Consider the following 23,233-nt stretch of genomic DNA (forward strand, 5'->3'; position numbering starts at 1 on the left):
TTTTTTTTTTGTTGTTGTATTATATAAATTCAAAACTTATTTATTTATAAAATATTTTCATATGAATTTATTTTTATTTTGAATTTTAATTTATTATTAAATTAAATAATTTTAATTATTTTTTTATTATATTTTAAAATTCTGTAAAATAATAAAAACGAAGTAAATTCGTAGCTAAAGTACGACCTCTTTACGTGGAAATCTTACGAGGAAATGACGAGAAACAGTTTACGAGTATTTTACGAGGAATTCTTTACGAGGAAATAACGAGGAAATGTTTACGACTATTTTACGAGGAAATAATTTCGTGGTTATTACGTGTATTTTGCGAGGAAAATATTTCAAGGTATTTACGTGTAGATTACGAGAAACTGTTTTCGAGTTATTTACGAGGAATTGTAGCGACGTCCTTACGAGGAATTGTAGCGACGTCTTTACGACGAATCGTTCTACTTCGTCTTTACGACGAAATATATTCCTCGCTAAGTTACGACGAATTAGCGAGGAAATATGTGTTACGACGGACGTGCAACGAGCAAACACGTTTCCTCGCTAATTCGTCGTAAAGCCTCTTTTACGACGAATTAGCGAGGAAAACCGCCCTCGTTAAGATTATGTTTTCTTGTAGTGATTGATTGTGAATATTAAAAAGGCGGAGTGTGAGAAACAGCTGACAGACATGAAGGTAGCCAGAGCATGCCCATCAATCTCTCATTTGCTTTTTTGTGGATGACAATCTATTCTTTTGCAAAGCACAAAGAGAAGAATGCCAATCTATTCTCCGGATTTTGAAGGAATATGAGATGGTATCAGGTCAACTCATTAATTTTGATAAGTCTTCGATCCAGTTTGGGCACAAGATTGAGGAATCAGTTAGACAGGAATTAAGAGATATATTGGGGATTCATAATGTTGGAAGAATGAGAACTTATTTAGGATTACCAGAGAATCTTGGGGGCTCAAAGATTCAGGTTTTCAGCTTTGTGCAAGATAGACTTAACAAAAGGGTCAACGGGTGGACTTTCAAATTTTTCACGAAAGGAGGAAAAGAAGTAATTATTAAATCAGTAGTTACAGCACTACCAAATCACGTGATATCTTGTTATAGATTACCGAAGGAAACCGCGAAGAAATTGACAAATGCAGTAGCGCAATTTTGGTGGAGTTCAGGTGGAAGTACAAGAGGAATGCATTGGAAATCATGGGACAAGGTTTGTGTTAGTAAGGAGGAAGGAGGATTGGGGTTTAAAGACATCACTGATTTCAACACAGCAATGCTTGGTAAACAGTTATGGCGTTTGATTGAAAAGCCTAAGACTTTATTCTCTCGTGTTTTCAAAGGTCGGTATTACAGGAACGCATCACCCCTAGAGACGATTCGCTCATACTCTCCGTCATATGGCTGGCGGAGTATCACATCTGCTAGATCTCTGGTTAGCAAATGACTAATCAAACGGGTGGGATCAGGATCCTCTATATCAGTATGGAATGATCTCTGGCTCCCAACCACTCGCCCGAGACCAGCAAATAAAAATCAACATAATCAGTACCCTGACCTCACAGTAAATTCTCTAATTGATCCTACTTTGCGACATTGGAACATGCAGGCAATTCGGGCTTTAGTGGACCCACATTATGTGAAAATTATAGAAAGTATACCTCTGAGTAGCGTTCAGAGGGTTGATAGAGATGGTTGACATTTCACAAACAATGGGAAATATACGGTCAAATCAGGATATCAGGTAGAGCGAGTTTATCCAGATAGAGAACGACCCCCAGTGATGTTTGGACCTTCAGTTGATGCCTTAAAGGCTTTCTGCTGGAAAGTACACTGTCCACCAAAGATTAAACATTTTCTATGGCAACTGGTAACAGGATGTGTAGCAGTCAAGAAGAATTTGAAAGCACGAGAGATAACTGGTGATATATGTTGTGCAAGATGCAGAGCTGATGAGGAATCAATTAATCATGTGTTTTTTGAATGTCCTCCAGCACTCCAGGTTTGGGCGCTTTCAAAGATACCGTCAAACCCAGCTATCTTCCCAACAAGGTCTCTTTTTACAAATATGGATCATCTTTTCTGGAGAGTTTCTCCGCAATTAGAGGATCACCAGTTTGCATGGATTCTATGGTATATCTGGAAAGGAAGAAATAACAAAGTTTTTAGTAACTTTGATATGGATTCCAGAGATACGCTTAAAGTAGCAAAAACAGAGTCCACACTATGGTCTGAAGCGCAGATAGCAAAAGAACAGAGGACTGAGGCACATGCAGAGGTTTCGGCATTACCGGTAATCCAAGGTCGATGGTGTTTCATAGATGGTTCATGGAAAGAGAATGATGGTTTCTCCGGACAGGGATGGTTCAGTACTTTAGAAGGCATTTAATGGGCTGATGGGGGCAAAGAATGTTCGGGCTAGTCTATCTCCTCTCCATGTGGAAATGGAAGCATTACTTTGGACAATGGAATGTATGAGGAACTTACGTCAATTTCAGGTTACGTTTGCAACGGATTGTTCTCAATTGTTGAAGATTGTTTCGGAACCAGAAGAATGGCCAGCTTTTGCAAGTTATTTAGAAGATATTAAAGTCCTGAAGGAAAGTTTTTCTCAATCAGAGATTATCCATGTGTCAAGAACCCAAAATACAAAGGCGGATAGCCTAGCACGTAGTGCCAGTAGTGCCAGGAAGCAGCCGTCTTTCGTCGTTCACATGGATCAATATCTTTCAGTTTGGTTCACAGAGTCTGTATGAGTCTGTTTATGTTGATGACAAAAAAAAAAAATTCTAGTACATAATATAATAAATTTAATTCATAAAAATATTGTAAAACTGATATAAAGTATAATATATATAATGTATATATATGCATATAACAGATCGAATTAGATATATGTTCCTAAAAATATTGGTATTTGTGATTTGCTTCTTTTTTGGATATTGTATTTTAGTATATTTGATTTGTTTCGTAGAGTTACGGATATCCAGATTTTTTGGTTTAAATCAAAACGAATAACGAATCGAATCAAAATTTATGAATATTTTACTCAACTTTATCAGTAACAATAAAAATAATATATATATAGTTTGGCTTTTGATTTGTTATCTATTTTTATTCGAACCAAAAAATCCAGAGTTTTATTAGAACCATGTATGTGAGTTTTATATTAAAAAAAACGCACGCATAATGTAAACACATTTATGAATATAATGTGAACGCGTTAACATATTTATTATCAAATCATTGTGAGACTGCCACGTGTCTATTATAGTGTGAATGCATTTATTACAATATTTTTCTTTTAATATATAAGAGATATACTTTTAGAAACATTTTTTTTTTGAAACATTTTATCGGCGTATTTATGTGTTACTAAAATACTTCGAAAATACATATGAATAGAAATCTCGGTATGGAAATGTGACCATATGAAAACAGAAATACGAGTCAGCAAATAATAGTGGAGGGTACAATGGAGCTGTTGATGAATGGCACGTAATCACATCTCATGAAAGTGCGTAACGAATCCTCTTTAATTAGCTTGTGGGACCCAATTCCTAAAAATGTGTTGTGTCTCAGTGTGGAGTGTGGACCACTCTTTCATTGGCACCTCATCTTCATATTCGTTTTAATATCTCTGCTATTACTACTCCTTTCAGCATTTTAACGTGTTATAGACTTATAGTCGATTCCTAAATTAATATTCTATATATTGTTGTTGATTTTCTTACAAAAACGAATCCTTCCAATCTAAACACCATTATTATGAACATTGTTTAGGGTTTATCTCAATTCAGCTTACACATATTACACTCTACTAAAATTCATTAATTATTGAATAACAAATAAACCATGCATGTGTCGCTGTTATGTATAAGTCTGGCCAAACACAGAAGGTTGCGTTTTGTTTTTGACATAATTGCTTACAAACGTTGTCTTTGGGGCTGGATGATTGCGATTGCATGCATTTGAAACTAATTTTCATAACGCTGTTTAAACATTTCCAAACCAATAGTTTTGAATATTTTAAGTAACGTATTAACAGTTAAACACCGTGTCCCTCACCCACACGATTATTTGTAAGAAGAAGTGCCAAAATGTTTTGTTTTTTTAAAGCTCTTTTATTATTAAACGCCAAAATGTATTTGCGTCAACGATTAATTCGAAGCCTTAGTATATTGACTATTCTCAGAACGATAATTAACGATTTAATCATGTAATTATAATATACTGCATTTGATACACTTACTAAACCAATTTATCAATTAATATATTCTGTTATTTATCCCTTTGATAACGTATAATTCTCAAAACCTTGGGCGCTATCCATTTCTCTCTTACAAAAAGAAATAAAAAAAAGATTTCGATTCGAATTAGCTGCATACGTTTCATGGCCTGTTACGTCATTAGTTTTGTTTTCGAAGATAACAACAAGGGTTTTTATTTGCAAAATAAGAATAGTTTACGTGATCTATTGTAAATATTGCAATAAGTAAAAGTAATGTAAAGTTTCTCAACCCTCCCCACCAACTCCACCATAAATAACACATCTCTCTCCCATCTCTTCTTTGTGGAAACACCACCAATCTTCCTCTTCTTCTCTCATATTTTTATGTTTCTTCAGCTTTTTAAGTTTTAAGGTTGATCTGATCAAACCCCTTAATTCTCTCGACCAAGATCATGCTTAGCAAAAGAACCCATCCCATAATCGGAAAAATATCGGAGCTTCTCGTCGGCGTGAACCGATCTGCGGCCGCGGCGACTCCGTTCTTTGACGTCTTGATGACAAGCCCTAAAAGCCCACTTGACTTCAAGATTCTCCCTCAGATATCTCAAAGAAACAGCTCAAAGAGATTTTACGATGACAACCTCGGTGGCTCCGTTGGTCTAGGGATTGTAGCCGCACTCGAGAACTCAACCACTCGTTTAATAACTAGCGTTTCTAGATCGGAACCGAACCAATCCAACCGGTCTGATCCGGTCCAGTTCATGAGCCATGAAGGAAGCACGGACGAAGAAGAAGAAGACGAGGAGATGTTCATAATGGACGAGGAGGAGTATACGTTGGTAACGTGTCACCATGGTCCAAGTGGACCTTGTAGTACAAGGGTTTTTGACAGAGATGGGTTTGAGTGTTTGGCAAGTCAGATCAACGAGGATCGTCGTGAGAGACTTTTCATAGTCGATGTCGGTACGGAATCTCCTGAGAACTCGCCGGAGTTTAAGGGTTTGGGTTTCCTCAGTTCTTGTTACTTGTGCAGGAAGAAACTTCACGGTCGCGACATATTTATTTATAGGTATAAATCATTTGGGAATAAAATATGTGTGTTTATACTTTATAGTGTGGATTTATAACTCGATTGTATTTTGATTGAATATTTGTTTAATGCAGAGGAGAAAAAGCCTTTTGCAGCTCAGAGTGTCGATCGAGTCATATAGCAAGTGTTGAAAGGAAAGAGAGATGTAGATCGAAGTTCTCAACCTCTCCTTACACCGCCGGCCAAATTTTCTCCTCCGGAGTTCTAGTGACTTAGCCGGAGTTCTACTCAGTATACATATATATGGGGGATCAGGGGTAAATAAAATAAGTACGCATACAACATATGCGGATGAAATAAATTAGCATATATAGTAATATGACAGGTATGTCTATATAAATGATATAAGTTAATATATGATATATGGTGGAAATGTAACAACATGAAAATTTTTGTGAGGAGGGAGGGGGGAGAGAGGGGGTTAATGATAGTAGAGAGAGCTACTTCTTGATCGTTGAACATGGCGAGAAATGGAATAATGCTCTTTGTTTTGGTCATTGTTTTTGTATTCTATGGTATTTAACTTATTTAAATAATTTTGAAGTTCAAACTGGTTTCTTCCTTATTCTTGTGTCCCTTTCTTTTAGTGGACGTTTTGAAAGGTGAATATATTGTTCTAGCGAGAAAGGTGAATATATAATAAGTGCTCCAAGCATCATATCAAATCATTAAAGCGAATATTAGCAAACAAAAAAGAAAGAGGAGTGGTGAAAATTATATAAAATCGAATGATATACATAATACGAATACTTTCAGCTTAATCCCCTAGTATAACCGTATAACACTAAGGGCATGATTAACCCGGTCTTTTAGCCGGAATTCTTAATTCATGATTTGATATTTATTTTTTTTACATTTTTTGGCTAAAATTATTTAAGAGACGGTTCTTACCTTTTTTTAGTTAAAATCTAAGAAAAACTAAGAACCGTCTTTTAACCGAAGGTAATAACTCAAGTTTAGAAACCGGAGTTAGTCATGGTGTAATAGAAAAGGTTGTTGCCGTGTTGGTTTGTGCGTGGTTTATCCATCAATTTGTGAAAATGGGTAAACTATCAAATACAAATATTGTAATAAATAATATTGACCCATACGGAAGAAGCCAGAGAAGAGAATAAGCCCAAAAGAGGGACAATATTGGCATATTGCTGAGTCGTTGGGCCCACAATATTCCAATTATTAACTAATTGAATTATTTAGAAAGAACAAGACAAAACCTAATTTCTTTGTGGTCCTTTCATTAAAATTGACTTGCATGCAAAAATTAATGTCTGTTCTTATTAGAACTGAGTACTACCCAATATTCAAGCCTTTTGGGTCCATCAATATGTTCCTCTTTAAGAACATGTACACACATAGTATGATTGCTTGTTTTAATATAAAAACGTATGTTTGACAAAAAAAATATATATATATATAAACGTATAATCATTTTGACAATTTATGTGCAGAGTAACCCATATCAAACATTGTAGCTGTACAGTAACTTGTAAGTGGTAAATTTTCCGTCATAAATTAAGAAAACTACCACAACACAGATTTTAAGATTTTTCTTGCCCACGTTTTGGTGTTAGTTCGGATATGTTCTTGAACAATTTACAGTGAAAATGCTCTGAGTGCTGAAATGTTTTACATAACGTTTTTCGATAAGAGAAAACTAGAAGAAGAAAAGAGAAAATCTAATAAACATATGTCATGCTAATGAACAATTGTTGTTTACTTATGGAACAAGGAACATAAAAGTATATATGTATGTATATATGTTTTTGCCGAGATTTGAAGAACAATTCAATCTGCAAAGGAAAATCGTATTTCCTATTTACACACCCAAATTATTTTTTTCTGGTTGCTTGCACGTTAGTATTATATCTAACTGTCCCGACCACGTTTGCATTCTAAGCATCTCAACCATCATTTTTTCACTTGTTCTATTCTTCTAACAGTTTCCCTCATGTCAGGTCTTTCATCTGGATTACTTGCGATACAAGCAGCCCCAGTCCGCAGCAACTCCAGCATCTGCTGCACGGAATCAGCATTATTTCCTATCTCCGGATCGATAAGTTCTTCTTCTTTGTGCTCCGCAATAGAAGATTGAACCCATTCAACGATATCAATCCCGCCTTTACCGGTGTTTAAGTATTGAGAAGGAAACTTCCCTGTCAAGATCTCTAGAACTATGATTCCAAGGCAGTAGACGTCTGATTTATGAGAAACCTGTTGGTTCTGCGCAAACTCTGGAGTTTTGTAAGCGAACATTGCTTGTGCGTTGCTTGGCTGGAGAAACGGTAAGAATGCGTAGTCACTGATCAATGGCTCGTAGGTCTCGCTGAGGAGAATATTGCTGGATTTTAGGTTACCGTGTGGGAGCTCGTAGGAAGCAAACTCCTCGTGCAAGAACTGCATACCATGTGCCACTCCTTGGATTATCTTCAGTCTTGTCGCCCAAGTTAGCTCGGAATGTTGTATCCCACGGTCACCTATTGAGATAATAACACAAAATATTCATTTAGATTCAGTGGTTAAATCAAGATTTATCCTACTCCTTCGAGTTTCACCCACAAAGATTTTATATTGACCACTAAAATGGTTCAACATGTTTTATAAATTTTATGGAGTATATATCAAGATTTAATTCTACTATCAGTGTTCTAAAACGCGGTAAGAGCTGGCTAGGCGGTATATGAGTCTCTAGTGCATAGCCGTATACGCGGATGCGGATGCTTAAACGAGTCTAGACAGATCAAGATTTAACTCTATTATTAGTGTTCTAAAACGCGGTAAGGGCTGGCTAGGCGGTATATGAGTCTCTAGCATATACGGCTATACACGGATGCTTAAACGAGCCTAGCTAGATCAAGACTTAACCCTATTATATATAAAAAGGCATTGCGGATTACCGTGTAAAACGTAAAGTAAGCTGCTCTTAGGCATATACTCAGAGACGACAAGCTTCTCTTCTTGACGGTAATGATAGGCTAAAGGGGTAAGAACGTTAGGGTGTCGGATTTTCCCCAACCGTCTCATCTCTACATCAAAAGCCTCACTTGCGAGTTTATTCATATCCCTAATCCTCTTCACCACAACTGCTAATCCATTGGCCATCACCGCCTTGTAAGCTGATCCAAGACTACCGTTTCCTAGCACCTCAGCAGCAGCCTTCATCAGATCAGGCAAACCAAACGAGCCCTTGTCCGTGTTCACCATTATGATATCACCCATACCTCCGCCTCCTCCTCTTCCTCCACCACCTTTCCCATGAGACGAGCCTTTTTTGGTAGAACCGCCTTCGGGGTTTCCACCGCGCTTCTTGCTTGATTCAGTAGACCTTTTAACCGTCGTGGATTCGGGTACCTTGACCTCCACGACATCGCTCGGACGCTCTTTGTCGAGCTTGCGAAAACCGGCATTTTGCTTCTTGTTTCGCTTTTTTATAAATCCAACAACAATACAACACATCATGAGAAACGAGATGACCAACAGGACCGCGTTTATCGTGGTCCTGTTGGAATTATCTGTTCCCTCGGAGGTCGGGGGAATACCATCGCCGGTTTCTTTTGGGTCAATAGCCTCACATCCAACGTTCACTGCCTTGCCGCACAAGCCTTCGTTCCCTTCCAGTTTCATGACAAGATTTTTCCTATCCGAGAGACCCGCCGGGACCTCTCCTTCGAGCTGGTTGTTCGAGAGGTCGAGGCTTTTCAGGTTCTTGTTGGTCTCGATCAACGGAGGTATCTCTCCTGAAAACTTATTGTCTTGAAGGTGAAGCTCCTCTAAATGAGGGAGCTGCATAATGGAGGAAGGGATCTTCCCAACGAATTGGTTATGATCAAGAAACAGCCTCTTGAGCTTTGACATGTCTTTAAAGAAATCGTCAGGGATCTCTCCGGAGAAGGTGTTGTTGGAGAGCATGATGGATTTGAGGCCTCGGAGTTTGAAGAAATGAGGGAGAGGACCTGAGAGGAGGTTGTTGTCTAGCCTGACGGTTTTTAGATTTGCGAGAGCCTTTAGATCATCGACGCTGATGGTTCCCGAGAGACCGAGCCGCGTGACGTGAATGCCTGAGACTGTGAGACCCTTTTGGCAATAGATCCCGAACCATTTCCCACTGCAAGGATCTGTTCCTAATCTCCATGAATTTAGATCCCCTTTGGTTATCTTCACCGAGTTCTTGAACCGCACGAGCGGTTCGGCCTCGCTTATGTGTTGCAATGAAGGGGAGATCGAGAAACACATGAGGATGAGGAGGAGGAGGAAGAAGCCGTGAATCAGAACAGCAGCCATGGATTGAGGACAAGAGAGAGAGAGAGAGAGAGAGAGAGAGGCTGTTTTTCTTTACGTTCTTGGTATGTTATGTCTAGAAACAAGGACGATGAATGGTTCGTTGAGAGATGTAGTTTTGTTTAGATTGTGTTTGTTGTTTCAAAGGCAAGGGTGACATTTTGTTTTCTTCTTTTGACTGACTTATCTTTGCTAAAAATAGCAATGTATTTTGATAAGGATCAAAATAGGTATCTTTAAGACATGCATTTAAGGAAACAAGTTTAGGCAGAATCCAAACTTAAACGCTCAGAGAAGACAACAAACGATTTAAGAATCAAATCTTAAGGCCAGCGGCAAAGGAGTGTCTAGGCTCTCCGCCACTCAGGTTCAATTCTCGCTGGGAGAAAATGATTAGGTTTTCCGCGGGAAGTGGGCGTTCGAGTATCCGTACGGATTCGAGTCGTGTATTTTAGTATAGGAGCGTAGAATCTGTTCGGGAATTTAACACTTCGAGTTTAGATTTTGGAAAAACAAATTCTTCATTGTTTAAATTTTTTATACTTAAAAATTTACCACTAGTTTAACTAATTTCTAATTCGTAATAGATTAAAGTTTTGAAAATAGAAAGACACTAATTTGATGGTTGTTTTGCGATTTTAGATGTAATTTTTGTTAATATAAAATAAGAAGTTTGACATGCAATTTTAAATGAGTAGCAAATCATTTTAATCGCCGTTATATGTATATTATCTGATATTAAACCATGTGCAACATCAATATATATATGGGCTTTTTGCAAAAGTGACTCAAAACTTGGAGTCAAACAGAAAACTAACATTTTCTTTTGACTCCTTTTTTTTTTGAGATTTTAACCCCACACCTGCACTTTATCTACGAAAATGCCATTAACATTTTTTTTTTTTTTTTTCGAAAATGGCTTCTTTACTGTCTCAACCTCATCTTCTTCAAGTATTTACAATACTGCCACTGCAATGAATAGTGGCAACAACCTTGTACGAACTGTTTGGAGCTTTTAATGCCCTTTAATGCACGTAAATCTCTTTACACTCTCTCTGTTTCAATTGTTATGAACTAAAAACAACATTTCTTTCACTTTCTCTCTATATTCATCCAAAAAACTCAAGCTTTTGATTCAAAATATGGGCTATGGTTGACAGAGCCATATTTCTTTCGTTTTGACTTACGGTTGCTTTCGTTTGAGGTTCTGGGTGGTTGGAGAAGACCCTGTGTGCAAACGAAGTCATCTCACCTAGTTTAAGGTACGAATTTGAATTTTTTTTCAAGATCTGTTCGCGTAGAAGACTTACTAGTAAGTCATCTGTATGTAGAAGACTTACTGATGAGTCTTCTGGTCAAACGGACGACATAAATTAAGTCGTCCAGCTTTGTTTGTTAAAAAAAAACACTTCAGACGACTTATATATACGTCGTCTACGAGAAACGGGCTAGTTTTGCATTTGACCGAATCGTGTCAGATCTTTGACTATTTCTGGACGACTTATAATTCAGTCGTCTCTGGGAAAGTTAAAATTTCAATATTTTATGAAAACTTGACGACTTACGTGTAAGTCGTCCTAGGTTAGTTTTGTAATTGAAAAATAAAACTTCATAATTTAACTTTAACCAGACGACTTAATATAAAGTCGTCCCTCCAGAAGACTTAATTTAAAGTCGTCCGGGGAAAGCAAAGTCGTCCAGAATTTTTCCCAATTTTCTGGTCAAACCTTGCTTATCCCGGACGACCTTAAATTAAGTCGTTTAGCTGGACGACTTTATATTAAGTCGTCTGGTTAAAGTTAAATTATGAAGTTTTATTTTTCAATTACAAAACTAACCTAGGACGACTTACACGTAAGTCGTCAAGTTTTCATAAAATATTGAAATTTTAACTTTCCCAGAGACGACTGAATTATAAGTCGTCCAGAAATAGTCAAAGATCTGACACGATTCGGTCAAATGCAAAACTAGCCCGTTTCTCATAGACGACGTATATATAAGTCGTCTGAAGTGTTTTTTTTTAACAAACAAAGCTGGACGACTTAATTTAAGTCGTCCGTTTGACCAGAAGACTCATCAGTAAGTCTTCTACATACAGATGACTTACTAGTAAGTCTTCTACGCGAACAGATCTTGAAAAAAAATTCAAATTCGTACCTTAAACTAGGTGAGATGACTTCGTTTGCACACAAGGTCTTCTCCAACCACCCAGAACCTCAAACGAAAGCAACCGTAAGTAAAAACGAAAGAAATATGGCTCTGTCAACCATAGCCCATATTTTGAATCAAAAGCTTGAGTTTTTTGGATGAATATAGAGAGAAAGTGAAAGAAATGTTGTTTTTAGTTCATAACAATTGAAACAGAGAGAGTGTAAAGAGATTTACGTGCATTAAAGGGCAATAAAAGCTCCAAACAGTTCGTACAAGGTTGTTGCCACTATTCATTGCAGTGGCAATATTGTAAATACTTGAAAAAGATGAGGTTGAGACAGTAAAGAAGCGTCCAGATGGAAGACTTTCCAGACGACTTAATTAAGTCGTCCGATAAGTCGTCCAGCTGGGAAGACTTTCCAGACGCCTTATTATAAGTCGTCTAATAAGTCGTCCAGATGGAAGACTTTCCAGACGACTTAATTAAGTCGTCCGATAAGTCGTCCAGCTGGGAAGACTTTCCAGACGCCTTATTATAAGTCGTCTAATAAGTCGTCCAGATGGAAGACTTTCCAGACGACTTAATTAAGTCGTCCGATAAGTCGTCCAGCTGGGAAGACTTTCCAGACGCCTTATTATAAGTCGTCTAATAAGTCGTCCAGATGGAAGACTTTCCAGACGACTTAATTAAGTCGTCCGATAAGTCGTCCAGCTGGGAAGACTTTCCAGACGCCTTATTATAAGTCGTCTAATAAGTCGTCCAGATGGAAGACTTTCCAGACGACTTAATTAAGTCGTCCGATAAGTCGTCCAGCTGGGAAGACTTTCCAGACGCCTTATTATAAGTCGTCTAATAAGTCGTCCAGATGGAAGACTTTCCAGACGACTTAATTAAGTCGTCCGATAAGTCGTCCAGCTGGGAAGACTTTCCAGACGCCTTATTATAAGTCGTCTAATAAGTCGTCCAGATGGAAGACTTTCCAGACGACTTAATTAAGTCGTCCGATAAGTCGTCCAGCTGGGAAGACTTTCCAGACGCCTTATTATAAGTCGTCTAATAAGTCGTCCAGATGGAAGACTTTCCAGACGACTTAATTAAGTCGTCCGATAAGTCGTCCAGCTGGGAAGACTTTCCAGACGCCTTATTATAAGTCGTCTAATAAGTCGTCCAGATGGAAGACTTTCCAGACGACTTAATTAAGTCGTCCGATAAGTCGTCCAGCTGGGAAGACTTTCCAGACGCCTTATTATAAGTCGTCTAATAAGTCGTCCAGATGGAAGACTTTCCAGACGACTTAATTAAGTCGTCCGATAAGTCGTCCAGCTGGGAAGACTTTCCAGACGCCTTATTATAAGTCGTCTAATAAGTCGTCCAGATGGAAGACTTTCCAGACGACTTAATTAAGTCGTCCGATAAGTCGTCCAGCTGGGAAGACTTTCCAGACGCCTTATTATAAGTCGTCTAATAAGTCGTCCAGATGGAAGACTTTCCAGACGACTTAATTAAGTCGTCCGATAAGTCGTCCAGCTGGGAAGACTTTCCAGACGCCTTATTATAAGTCGTCTAATAAGTCGTCCAGATGGAAGACTTTCCAGACGACTTAATTAAGTCGTCCGATAAGTCGTCCAGCTGGGAAGACTTTCCAGACGCCTTATTATAAGTCGTCTAATAAGTCGTCCAGATGGAAGACTTTCCAGACGACTTAATTAAGTCGTCCGATAAGTCGTCCAGCTGGGAAGACTTTCCAGACGCCTTATTATAAGTCGTCTAATAAGTCGTCCAGATGGAAGACTTTCCAGACGACTTATAATAAGTCGTCTGCGCAGTCTTTTGGATTGAAGTAAATACCTGACTCAAGATAGCAGCTTTCATTGATCTGCGGCCTCTGCTGCCCTCGTAAGCCAGTATCGGTGGAGACGGACTGTCTGCTCTGGGACCACCAATACTAGCACCCAATTCCGGCATAGCTGTGTACGTCTAGACCTGAAGAACTTGTATAAACCCATCCACGGTGTAACAGCCAGCAATTTCTTTGTTCCACAAAGAGTCCATCAGCACCTTAAACGCGACTCTCCCCCATGGATAATTCTCAAACCGTTCTAAATCCATCACTAGCCTTGCCAGAGTAGATCGTGTAGCGGTTGAAAACTTTCTCCCTTCAATGAATCCAGTGAAGATGGAGAGGTACGCGAGCCGCTTGCGATCTTCCCTGGACCAATCCCCGCATCTCTTCAGTGCTGCTATTATCTGATCAGTAGTTGGCCCAGCTTCCAGATGAACTCCCAGCATCCCCCAGAAAGAAACCATCTCTGGGGTAACGTCACATTTTGGTGTCTCAAGGTCCTCGATGTACTCGCAGTTTAGACCAGTGAGGTTTTCAAACTCTAACAGTGAAAACCTCAAAGGTTCTGGACCAACGAGAGACCACATCTCATACTTCTTCTTAATGTCCAGCTTGAAACTGAGCATGTAGTGAACCAGCCTTGAAGCCCAACCAAATCCCTGCTCCTTGAACTTGATGAAAACTCCCAAACTCGACTCCTTGAGCTCTTCAAATTCGTCATCAGTAAGAGCTTTCCTAAGAGCAGTATGCAACTTGCTGTTATCCGTATGATACGAAATGCTATTGTGGGCTTCTGGTTCTTCCCCTGATGTGTATAACCTACGGGGGAGTTCTGGAATATCCATCCTTTTTGTCTGCAAAATAATCAAAGACAACAATATAAGTCCAGACGACTTAGTAGACGACTTAAATTACTTACAAGTCTTCCAGTCGCAGAAGGAGTTGGAGTACTCGTCATTGCGGTTATAGATCTGAAAAAATAAACGTGAAACGGTGAGAATGAGTAAATTGATAGAGACAACGTTTTATGTTCATCTTTTCCTCGAGATTGATGACTTAGCGGCGTTAGGGTTTACAGAGAAACGGCGCTAAGGTTTACAGAGAAGAAGCGGCGGCGCTAGGGTTTAGAAGAAGCGGCGGCGCTAGTGTTTAGAACGTTGGTGACCACGGTGGCGAGGGCGACGGTTTGTTCGGAAATAGTGGAATCGGCGGCGCTAGGGTTTAGAGGAATCGGCGCGGCTAGGGTTAGAAGAAGCTGCGGCGACAACGGTGAGAATGAAGTGAGATAGATAGCCGATGTTGAGAACGATGGTTTGTTCGGAAATCGTGGGAATTCGAAATCGCCTTTGAGAGGGAGAACTGTTAGGGTTTCTGAATTTCGCGAAAAATGAAACAAAAAAAATAAAAATCACCTTATATATTGGGTAAATAATCCGGTTAGCTTTAAAATTACATTGGTAAACTTTAAGGTTTGGTCCGGTTTAGACGACTTATTCTGGCTGATAATGTACAACAGACGACTTAATATTTAGTCGTCTGTTTTCAGACGACAAAATATTAAGTCGTCCTAGACCCTAAAATGAACCCCTAAACTAAAATGACTAGATTAACTAACTAACCACGTTATAAAATCAAATTATACTTAAATAGTGTTTACTATACACAGAAATGAACACGCATAAGTAATTTTAAAAATTTTCAAAAACGGTTTTAATGCTTTCCAAAATCTAACCCTAAGAACACATACAATACTACAACATATGTTGATGAAACATAAACTTAAGAATATCATGACTCACTACTTTCACTCATCTATGCTGAAAACAATTGAAATTTGTTATATCTTAATTTATACCTCCTAAGACATATGTTAATTACATAATTCCCATTTTTCACTTATCAAAATATTTTTTACAAAATTTTTAAATTATGTTTAAGACTAACTGTCCAGACGACTTTAAGTTAAGTCGTCAGGACGACTTATTTTCAAGTCGTCTAAACAGACGACTTGCGAGGGGTAGAAACGTAAAAAGAATTCCGTTTTTTTGTTTGGTCACAAGGGGATAGTTGTAATTTCAATAGCCTTTTAGGTTACTTTTGCTTTTGACCCAAGTTGGGGTATTGTTTTGGGTTTGACTCCAAGTTTTGAGTCACACTTGGCAATTCTCCCTATATATATATATATATATTTAAACTAAAATGAGAGAAGCAGTCTCACGGAATGAAGCATCCCTCGAAAACCCTAGAAGTGCCGTCAACAGAATCAGATCAGAGGAGGGGCGTATCCGGTGGTTCGTCGCCGTGAGAGCCCTCTCCTCCTCTTCTCTTTATAGTTCTTTTGTCAGTTTTCATGTTCTCTTCCGATTTCGTCTTTCTCGCACTGCATCGAGATGCGCGCTGCTCTGGATTTCCATGGAGTTTCTGGAGGATCTAAATCGGCGAGGCAAGGGCTGTCACGTCGGGGAGGGGCTTCACAGGAGGGTAGTTTCGATTCGGTGCCTTTCCAAATCTGGGTCAGGTTTGGGGGGAGAGCGACTTGGTGTGGGTCTGGTGAGCTTTTGCTTGCGGAGGGATCTCTTGTTTGTTCAGAGGAACAGCTCTTTGATTAGATGAAGTGGAGGAGTTTCTTCATTGCGGTGGGTTATGTGGTCCATCCACATTTCTTTTTTGCTGCTTTGTTTGAGTTATTTTGAGGGAGTTGTGATGTGGCTCAGTGAGCTTCGCCGGTTCAGTCGTGTTACTTATGACTTAGCAGTCTTTCTGTTAGGCGTAATGCCCATTGGTTGCTTGCCGTTTGGTTCTTCTCTCCAGTGAGTGGTTATGGAGAGGTTCGGTTGGCAAGGCTTCATCTTCTTGGTGTTTGGATGAGCTTCTTTCTTAGATCGTAGAGTGTTTATGTATCCAAGGTGTGTGGACCAAGCAGCGTGTTCCCCTTGTCGAGTTTGTGAAGTCTCTTGGTCTTATCGTTTGGCGGGCGAGACAGCAGCAATAAGTGTGGTTTGGGTGTAGAAGTGGAAGGTACTGGGTGGCAGGCTATAGGCAGCAGCGCTAACTCCCAATCATTGGCATTTTATCCTTTCTAAAGACTGCTAGGTGCACTATTGTATCGTTGTAGCTGTTATGTTTTATGTTCTTTCTTAAGTTACCCTGGTGTGGGTTTAAGTCGCCCCAGTGTGGAATTTCTATGGGCTCTTGGTTCTGAAGCTAGTTCGTTTGGCTGCCAGCTTTTGTATGAATATTGTTATCTTCCGTATGAATGAATTCAATTTGTGGAAAAAAAAAAAAGAGAAGCAGTCTAGGATAAGAGGTGAGATCACTTTTTTCTTTTTTAATCCAAAAAAAAAAAATCAAATCTTATGAACATAAAATTTCTATTAATCGACTCAAAAGACAAAGTTGAGTTAGATTCTGTTCTGTAAATATATGGTCGGAAACAAGCCACGGACGGTATCGTTATAGCTATAACGCTTACTACAATGAGCTTTGCTTCTGTACCAGAATAAATACTATAACTTACACACACTAGTAACACAATGTGTGTCTGTAGAAAAGCTATCAAAAAGCTGTCTATGGCTCAATGGAGGAAGAGGAGGCAAATCTTTATATCATCGCAAAAAGGATTTCATTCCACGTATCAGGAACACCAGGCAAGCACCAATGGAGACAATCCTGAACTCCCTTTGAAGCCGAGATACTAAACCTTGATATATGACCTTCGTCTCTAATATGAGATAAAGCCGTTATGTCCAAAAGCTTAACCCCTGTGCCTTTCACCGCATGACCCGCGCTGTAATCGCTAGACTCCTCTTGCAAAACCTCTTTCCCTATAGACATCGGCGTCGTGTTATTACAGCTCCCTCCAGTGTTCCACTCCCCTCCCACGAAATGCCTCGGGGAAAGGCTTCTGTAGAACGCCTTGAGACCAGGATGGTTAGGAAGCTGCGAGCTAACCCAACTAACCGTGCTGTGGATTGTGAAGTTCTTGGCGTTCCCAAGAGCGGCTAGCTTCTTGTTGGTATTGGGAGCGCCGTTTAGATGCATCACCCATCTGTTGCCGTTGAGCTTCCCACGGTTCCAGTGGTGGCCTGTGTTCATTATCAGCACGTTGATCTTGTGAAGGTATTGGCGTAAGAAAGCTGGCGGGCGATCGAGATGCATAGCGTGTTCGGTTAAGGGGTCTGAGATGTTGAGAGGTTCTATGTCGCAGAGGGTGGATGACCAGTGGTAGAGGACGGTTGTGTTGGTTTCTGGGAATCTGTAAGCCCAGCCATTAGGACGACCCCCACCTTGGGGAGTTATGAACCCAAACTCTGGTCCCACGTCGAGGACGTCGAGCCTCTCTTTGCCTCCTGTGATCATACACATCATGGATTGAAACTGCTGTCTTCCTAATGAGTCTCCAACAAAGGCTAGTGTCTTGTCCTGCATCCTGAGGGGATTTGAGACAAAAAGAGCAATGCACTGTTACTAAGGACTTGATGGGAACACTTGGCATAAGATGTACAGAATGGTTTTTTACCTTTTCAAGAATTTGGAACCTTCAAATTCTTCCATAGAGCAATCTTTAGGTTGCCATCTTAATCTTTCAAAGGCAAAGTCTGTGCGTTGCATCAACCTGCACGCCCACATCGAAGCAAGCCATTGTTTGCAACGAGATCCCGAGTACAAAGGACGGTGCTTGTCCACAACCCATTTCCCTTTTGCGTAATTGCAAGCTGAGATGAAATTTTTTTATAAAACTTGTTATTTCACATAGGACAGAATCATAATGAGGCAGCATCAAAATACAGTTTAGAGACCTAAGCTAATAATGAACACTCTTAAGATATTTTCACCCATCATAACACCAAAGATGTATAAAAAGGATTCTCTACCTTGATTTGTGATGCGAGCTGTTGAACTACTATCATCATCTTTCTTGGCTATGTGTTGTTCAGTCCTCTCTCCGTCTGTTGCAAGAGTTTTCTTCTCTGGATCTGAATTAGTATTTTTAATATGTGTTGTCTTTGCTTCGACCTCGCCAGCAGCAACCTCTTCTTTCACATGTTCTAATTTATTTTCTTTACTAGTTGGTGTTTTCTGATATTTTGGCTCACTTACAGTAACTTCACGTACCGCCTGTTCTTCTACAATAGTTGATGTCTTCCCTTGATCAGTCTCACTGTCAGTAACTTCTTCCACTTGTTTCTCTTCTTTTTCTTCTTCTTCTTCTTTTTTATCCTTATTATCGGTTTGATCCTCTTTACTTTGATCTGTTATAGACAATCCGAGAAAAGGAATAAAGCTGAGTTTCCAGAATTTCAGAACACAATAGACAGCGCAAACCTCCTTCAAAGACTTCAAGACAAAAAAATTCGAGCAGATTACAAGGATGCACTAAAGAGCTGCTGTCAATGATTGAACAGTACCTTTGTTTACAAACGGAGTAGCCGATGAGTAGCTATCTTTGGTTTCAGTATTCAGTGTAGTAGGTATTCTCTCAACCTTTTCTTCTGCAAATGACAAACAACTAGGTCAGATACACAGCAGGATCTAACTGTGCTGCCTTTAGTTTCAAGAACATAATACAGTTAGTTATGAAACATAATCAAGAGAAACTACAAGTGAAGATAATATACATATTGATACATTTGGCCAAATAAAAATTTACATGGACAAAACATTGACAGTGGACTCAAACTAGAAATAAAACATTTCAAACAAAAAATTTAAAAAAAAAAACATTTCACTGTCATGAAGCTTTACAGAATCAATAAAGCATGGTTCCAGCATCCAAACAACCGAACCAAATGTGCCAGAAAGAGAGTATAGTGTCATAGTCAAACCTGGTTCCAGCTTCAGAAAGTGACTATCGGGAGGAAGAAAGGCAGAGGATGGAGTTGTATCCCATGACCACAAGACAAGGGTTGCACAAACAAGCACAATAAACACAAGAGAGATATCTTTAGCCCTCCGCCTAAGTGCTCCTCTTTTCATCCTATACAAATTCCAATTACTAAGCTGTAAGATTTCATTCTGTTACATAACAGCATTCGGTTCTCCTAGACAGATAAAAAGATCACATCACCGACCATCCACATGCCAACAAAAAAAATAAACTAGAATCAACTAGGAGATATCTACCTAATTCTATGGAGCGTCATGCTTCTCGTTCACACTATATGTCCAAGTATCTCGATGTTCAGTGTGATCCTTTTCAGACTCGTTACTCATTAAGGAGTAAATATGCCTTGCCAAAAATCATATAAGATCATTGGTGTTTAGCAAATAGAAAAGAAAAAAAATAACATCAATTTACAGACTGATCCCATCACAAGAGACACCAAAAGTAAATGTTTGATGTTTTTCTATTCATTTAAGAGTGTGAAACTAATGGATAATTGTAACACAATTAACATCTCTTCACCAACCAAAACACTGTCCCATTAGAACTAAAATTGGCAAAAAAACCCAAAACAAAACAACGCATTAGTTAAATTAATCCCGATTAAAGCATAATGCAATCACTAAACTCATCTCTCCTCAAAGGTACTAATTAAGGGACCACACAACAATTTGGCTAACGAAACGAAAGGTTTATATCTCTATGCTACTATAAAAAAAAGGAGACATTTTTATGATGAAACCAAGGAAAGTAGATCAGATCGAAACGATGAAGCATAATATAATACCTGGGAATCTCTGAGATCACAGATCGAAAAGAAATGATCTTTTTTGTGTGTGTGGAGGAAAGTGGATCAAGAGGGTTCTGGTAAATGTACACTCTCTCTGTTTGGTTCGCTTGATGTCGGTGATTACTGAATTATGTTTTACCGGAGACGCCGTCAAGAGAGAAGCGTGTTCAGAGAAAACTAACGTTGGAGAAAAAATAAAATAAAAGCTTCGAGTTAGTTATTATTAAATGGACCTTAATGACTTCTTGTAAATTGCACCAAGCACCACCATCAAAAGTGTAGAGTGTGTCATCCTTCATCAGATTCAGAATCATCACTAATGAAAATGCATTTTGTAGATACCTAAACCATCATTCAAAATGGCCCAAGAAGGCCCAAGTCACTGTTCTGGAACTCCAGAGAATTTTGATGATTTGTTCCGAGGCTTGTTATACCATTTGAAGGCCCGCGCCCCCTATTCAAAAACGCGGTCGTCTAGGCGTTGTTCGGAAGTTGACCGCAGCGAATATGCCCCAATCGGTGTAGCTAAGTGTTGGTCCGTCTTGACACACGTAACATCGTCTAATTCTCGCGTTGACCGCCTAATTCTTGCCTAGACCGCGTAATTATTTTTTTCGTATGTGTAAAGTTGAGATACAGTTGATTATTTTTTATTCATTAATGACAGATTTTGTAAAATATTTTATTACTCCATCTGTTTCAAAATTCATGATGTTTTGACTCATTGCACAAAGATTAAAAAATCTATTTTTTTCTAAAAAGTAACTTTACAAATATAATTTAAAAATCATTCAACCAATTAAAAAAAATGACCGCAAAATCTAATTGGTTATACAGTTTTCAGTAAAATTAAAAATAATATAAATATATCAAAACTTCATATATTTTGAAACAACAAACATCTTCTAAAATATCAACTATCATGAAACGGAGGGAATACTAAATAATTATAATTAGCTATCAAACCCAAAACAAACACATAATTATTTCATTTAGAGATTTTTTCGTACCAAACACACCATAATCTAAAAGTTCGACGAATCAAAAAGAAGCTGTTTAAAATATATATATATATATATATATATATGTATAAGTATATGTGTCATCATGTTTAAAATTAGCTAAACATATTATAAATATATTAAATTGTATTTAAAATTAGGTCTCACGTAATCTCCGAATACTTTCCGATTTTTCGGTAACTCTCTAAGCCCGGAGTTGCCGCCCGACTAACGCTCGCGACTAATAAAACATGGAAGTAATACTAGCAAGTAACTCGAACTTAATTGTTGATCCATCGGGTTTAATCATAAAACTTGCTTAAAAATTACTGGAAATATCTTTTCACTCCAGAATTTGTTATACACTTGGATGATCTGGAAATCATCACATGGTCCTTGTAAAACATAGGCGTAGTTATATTAAAAGACCAAAAATTACCTCAAATTAGGATTGGATAAATTATTTAAGATTCACGATTCAGTCTATGTGTCTAAAACTTCAGATTTTTGGAATCAAGATCCAAACATGAATAAATTTCTTTTGAAAATGAATATTCAAATCCAAAATGGTGTATTATATAGTCTTCGTTTCAATCCTAACAAATTTTAATAAAAAAATATAATGATGAATTTAAAGGATAAAATGATGGGTAATTCTCTTAAATTCTTTTTTTTAGTATTTATCACAAAAAATAGTTTTCAATAGGAAAATGACCAAATAGTTTTTTTTTTATTTTGAAAATTTTAATTTTTAATTTTTAAAAATTTGAAATCTTCTCCTCAAAACTCTATCCCTAACTCTAAACCATAAATCTAAATTAGTTAATCCTAGGGTATAAATGTATTTTCACCTTTTAATAAAATTATTTTTGTCATTTTTTTAATTAAAAACTATTTTTGTGACAAAAACTTTAAAAATACTATCCTAAAACATTTTTCTAAAATAATCTAAGAATTATTATTAAAATATCCTAAATTAGGTTTAACATATTTCAATTTAGAGAGATATTCTCAAAATTAAGGATATTCTTGTGTATGTGTTCACTTTTATCTCGTAAATAGATAAACATTAAAAGGATACGTGATTTAGAAAAAGAAAAAAAAGAATATGTGATTTGTCCAAAAAAAATAAAAAATAAAAGGATATGTGATTTAACGGTCGAGGTTAGATGGAAAGTAAGATAGTAATAAGTAAGTGGTCTTATCATCCATGATAAAGACAAAACCAAGCCAGCTGTAACTCGGTTTGCTTTCACTGGTACCACATAAACATATAATTGTTATGAAATAACTTATAATTTATATTATCGGAAAATTTAAATAAGAGTAGAATTCAATACCCGTAGGAAGCAAATAACACTTAATATGAGAGAAAGAGTTTATTATAAGGAAGAAGAAGAAGATGTAATTGTGTACAAAAGAGTGAGATGAGTGATGGTATTTATAGTGAGCAACAATACATAAAATATCAAAGATGGTGCTTGATTTGGTAAATGAGTGGGTGATCATAGTGCTTGATGAGTAGATGATCATAGTGCTTGAGTTGGTAAAGGAGTGGAGGATCATTTCAAAGTTTATCTTATAACAAGGAGCGGAATATTTACGAAATTGCTCTAGAGATTAGTTTTTGGGTTTTGTGAATAAAAGCGTGAAAATGTAACCACAGTAGTTAGGAAACAAAGAGTAGTTAAAGAAAAGTGTCCTTAGTGAAAAGTGTCTTAAAATGAAATAAATAAGATGAAATGTGACTTATAGTATAAATGTTTTTTGAAAATATTTGAATTCAAGAAACATTTGAATCGATTAAATTTTATTAATAGAAAGTTATTGGAAACTGTATAATAAAATAAAAAATAAATTAAATTATAAATATTTATTAAATTTTTAATAAGGAAAATCTAACTTTTCGAGAGAACAGAGGGAGTATGTTTCGTTTGGAACTAGTCAGTACAAAGGTTTCGATTGAATG

At 37.8% G+C, this 23,233-nt stretch overlaps 3 protein-coding genes across 6 annotated transcripts; 1 reads left to right on the forward strand and 2 right to left on the reverse strand.

The window, feature by feature from the left end:
* Nucleotides 1-4,544: 4,544 nt before the first annotated feature.
* Nucleotides 4,545-5,884, forward strand: LOC106312966. The gene is made up of 2 exons (XM_013750677.1): nucleotides 4,545-5,298; nucleotides 5,394-5,884. The coding sequence occupies exons 1-2, from the start codon at nucleotides 4,682-4,684 to the stop codon at nucleotides 5,533-5,535; spliced, it is 759 nt and encodes a 252-aa protein (XP_013606131.1). The 5' UTR covers nucleotides 4,545-4,681; the 3' UTR covers nucleotides 5,536-5,884.
* A 941-nt stretch (nucleotides 5,885-6,825) lies between these two features.
* LOC106317876 (probable pollen receptor-like kinase 6) lies at nucleotides 6,826-9,697 on the reverse strand. Its single transcript, XM_013755679.1, has 2 exons — nucleotides 8,214-9,697; nucleotides 6,826-7,793 (listed from the first exon to the last, which is right to left on the reverse strand). Exons 1-2 carry the CDS (start codon nucleotides 9,595-9,597, stop codon nucleotides 7,228-7,230), a joined length of 1,950 nt encoding a protein of 649 aa, XP_013611133.1. The 5' UTR covers nucleotides 9,598-9,697; the 3' UTR covers nucleotides 6,826-7,227.
* Nucleotides 9,698-16,943: 7,246 nt separating this feature from the next.
* LOC106319539 (protein trichome birefringence-like 16) lies at nucleotides 16,944-20,588 on the reverse strand. Of its 4 annotated transcripts, none has more exons than XM_013757902.1 (7): nucleotides 20,497-20,588; nucleotides 20,261-20,386; nucleotides 19,415-19,566; nucleotides 18,998-19,081; nucleotides 18,464-18,841; nucleotides 18,109-18,304; nucleotides 16,944-18,018 (listed from the first exon to the last, which is right to left on the reverse strand). In XM_013757902.1, the coding sequence occupies exons 1-7, from the start codon at nucleotides 20,553-20,555 to the stop codon at nucleotides 17,190-17,192; spliced, it is 1,824 nt and encodes a 607-aa protein (XP_013613356.1). In that variant the 5' UTR covers nucleotides 20,556-20,588; the 3' UTR covers nucleotides 16,944-17,189. The 4 variants fall into 4 exon arrangements, with proteins under 4 accessions (XP_013613356.1, XP_013613357.1, XP_013613359.1 ...); XM_013757903.1 differs by lacking the exon at nucleotides 20,497-20,588 and adding an exon at nucleotides 19,713-19,818 and having other exon boundaries at nucleotides 20,261-20,489; XM_013757905.1 differs by lacking the exon at nucleotides 20,497-20,588 and adding an exon at nucleotides 19,713-19,818 and having other exon boundaries at nucleotides 19,415-19,630; nucleotides 20,261-20,489.
* Between the last annotated feature and the right edge of the window lie 2,645 nt (nucleotides 20,589-23,233).

This window comes from Brassica oleracea, chromosome C9 (assembly GCF_000695525.1).
Source record: "Brassica oleracea var. oleracea cultivar TO1000 chromosome C9, BOL, whole genome shotgun sequence".
In the NCBI taxonomy this organism is placed as follows: Eukaryota; Viridiplantae; Streptophyta; class Magnoliopsida; order Brassicales; family Brassicaceae; genus Brassica; species Brassica oleracea.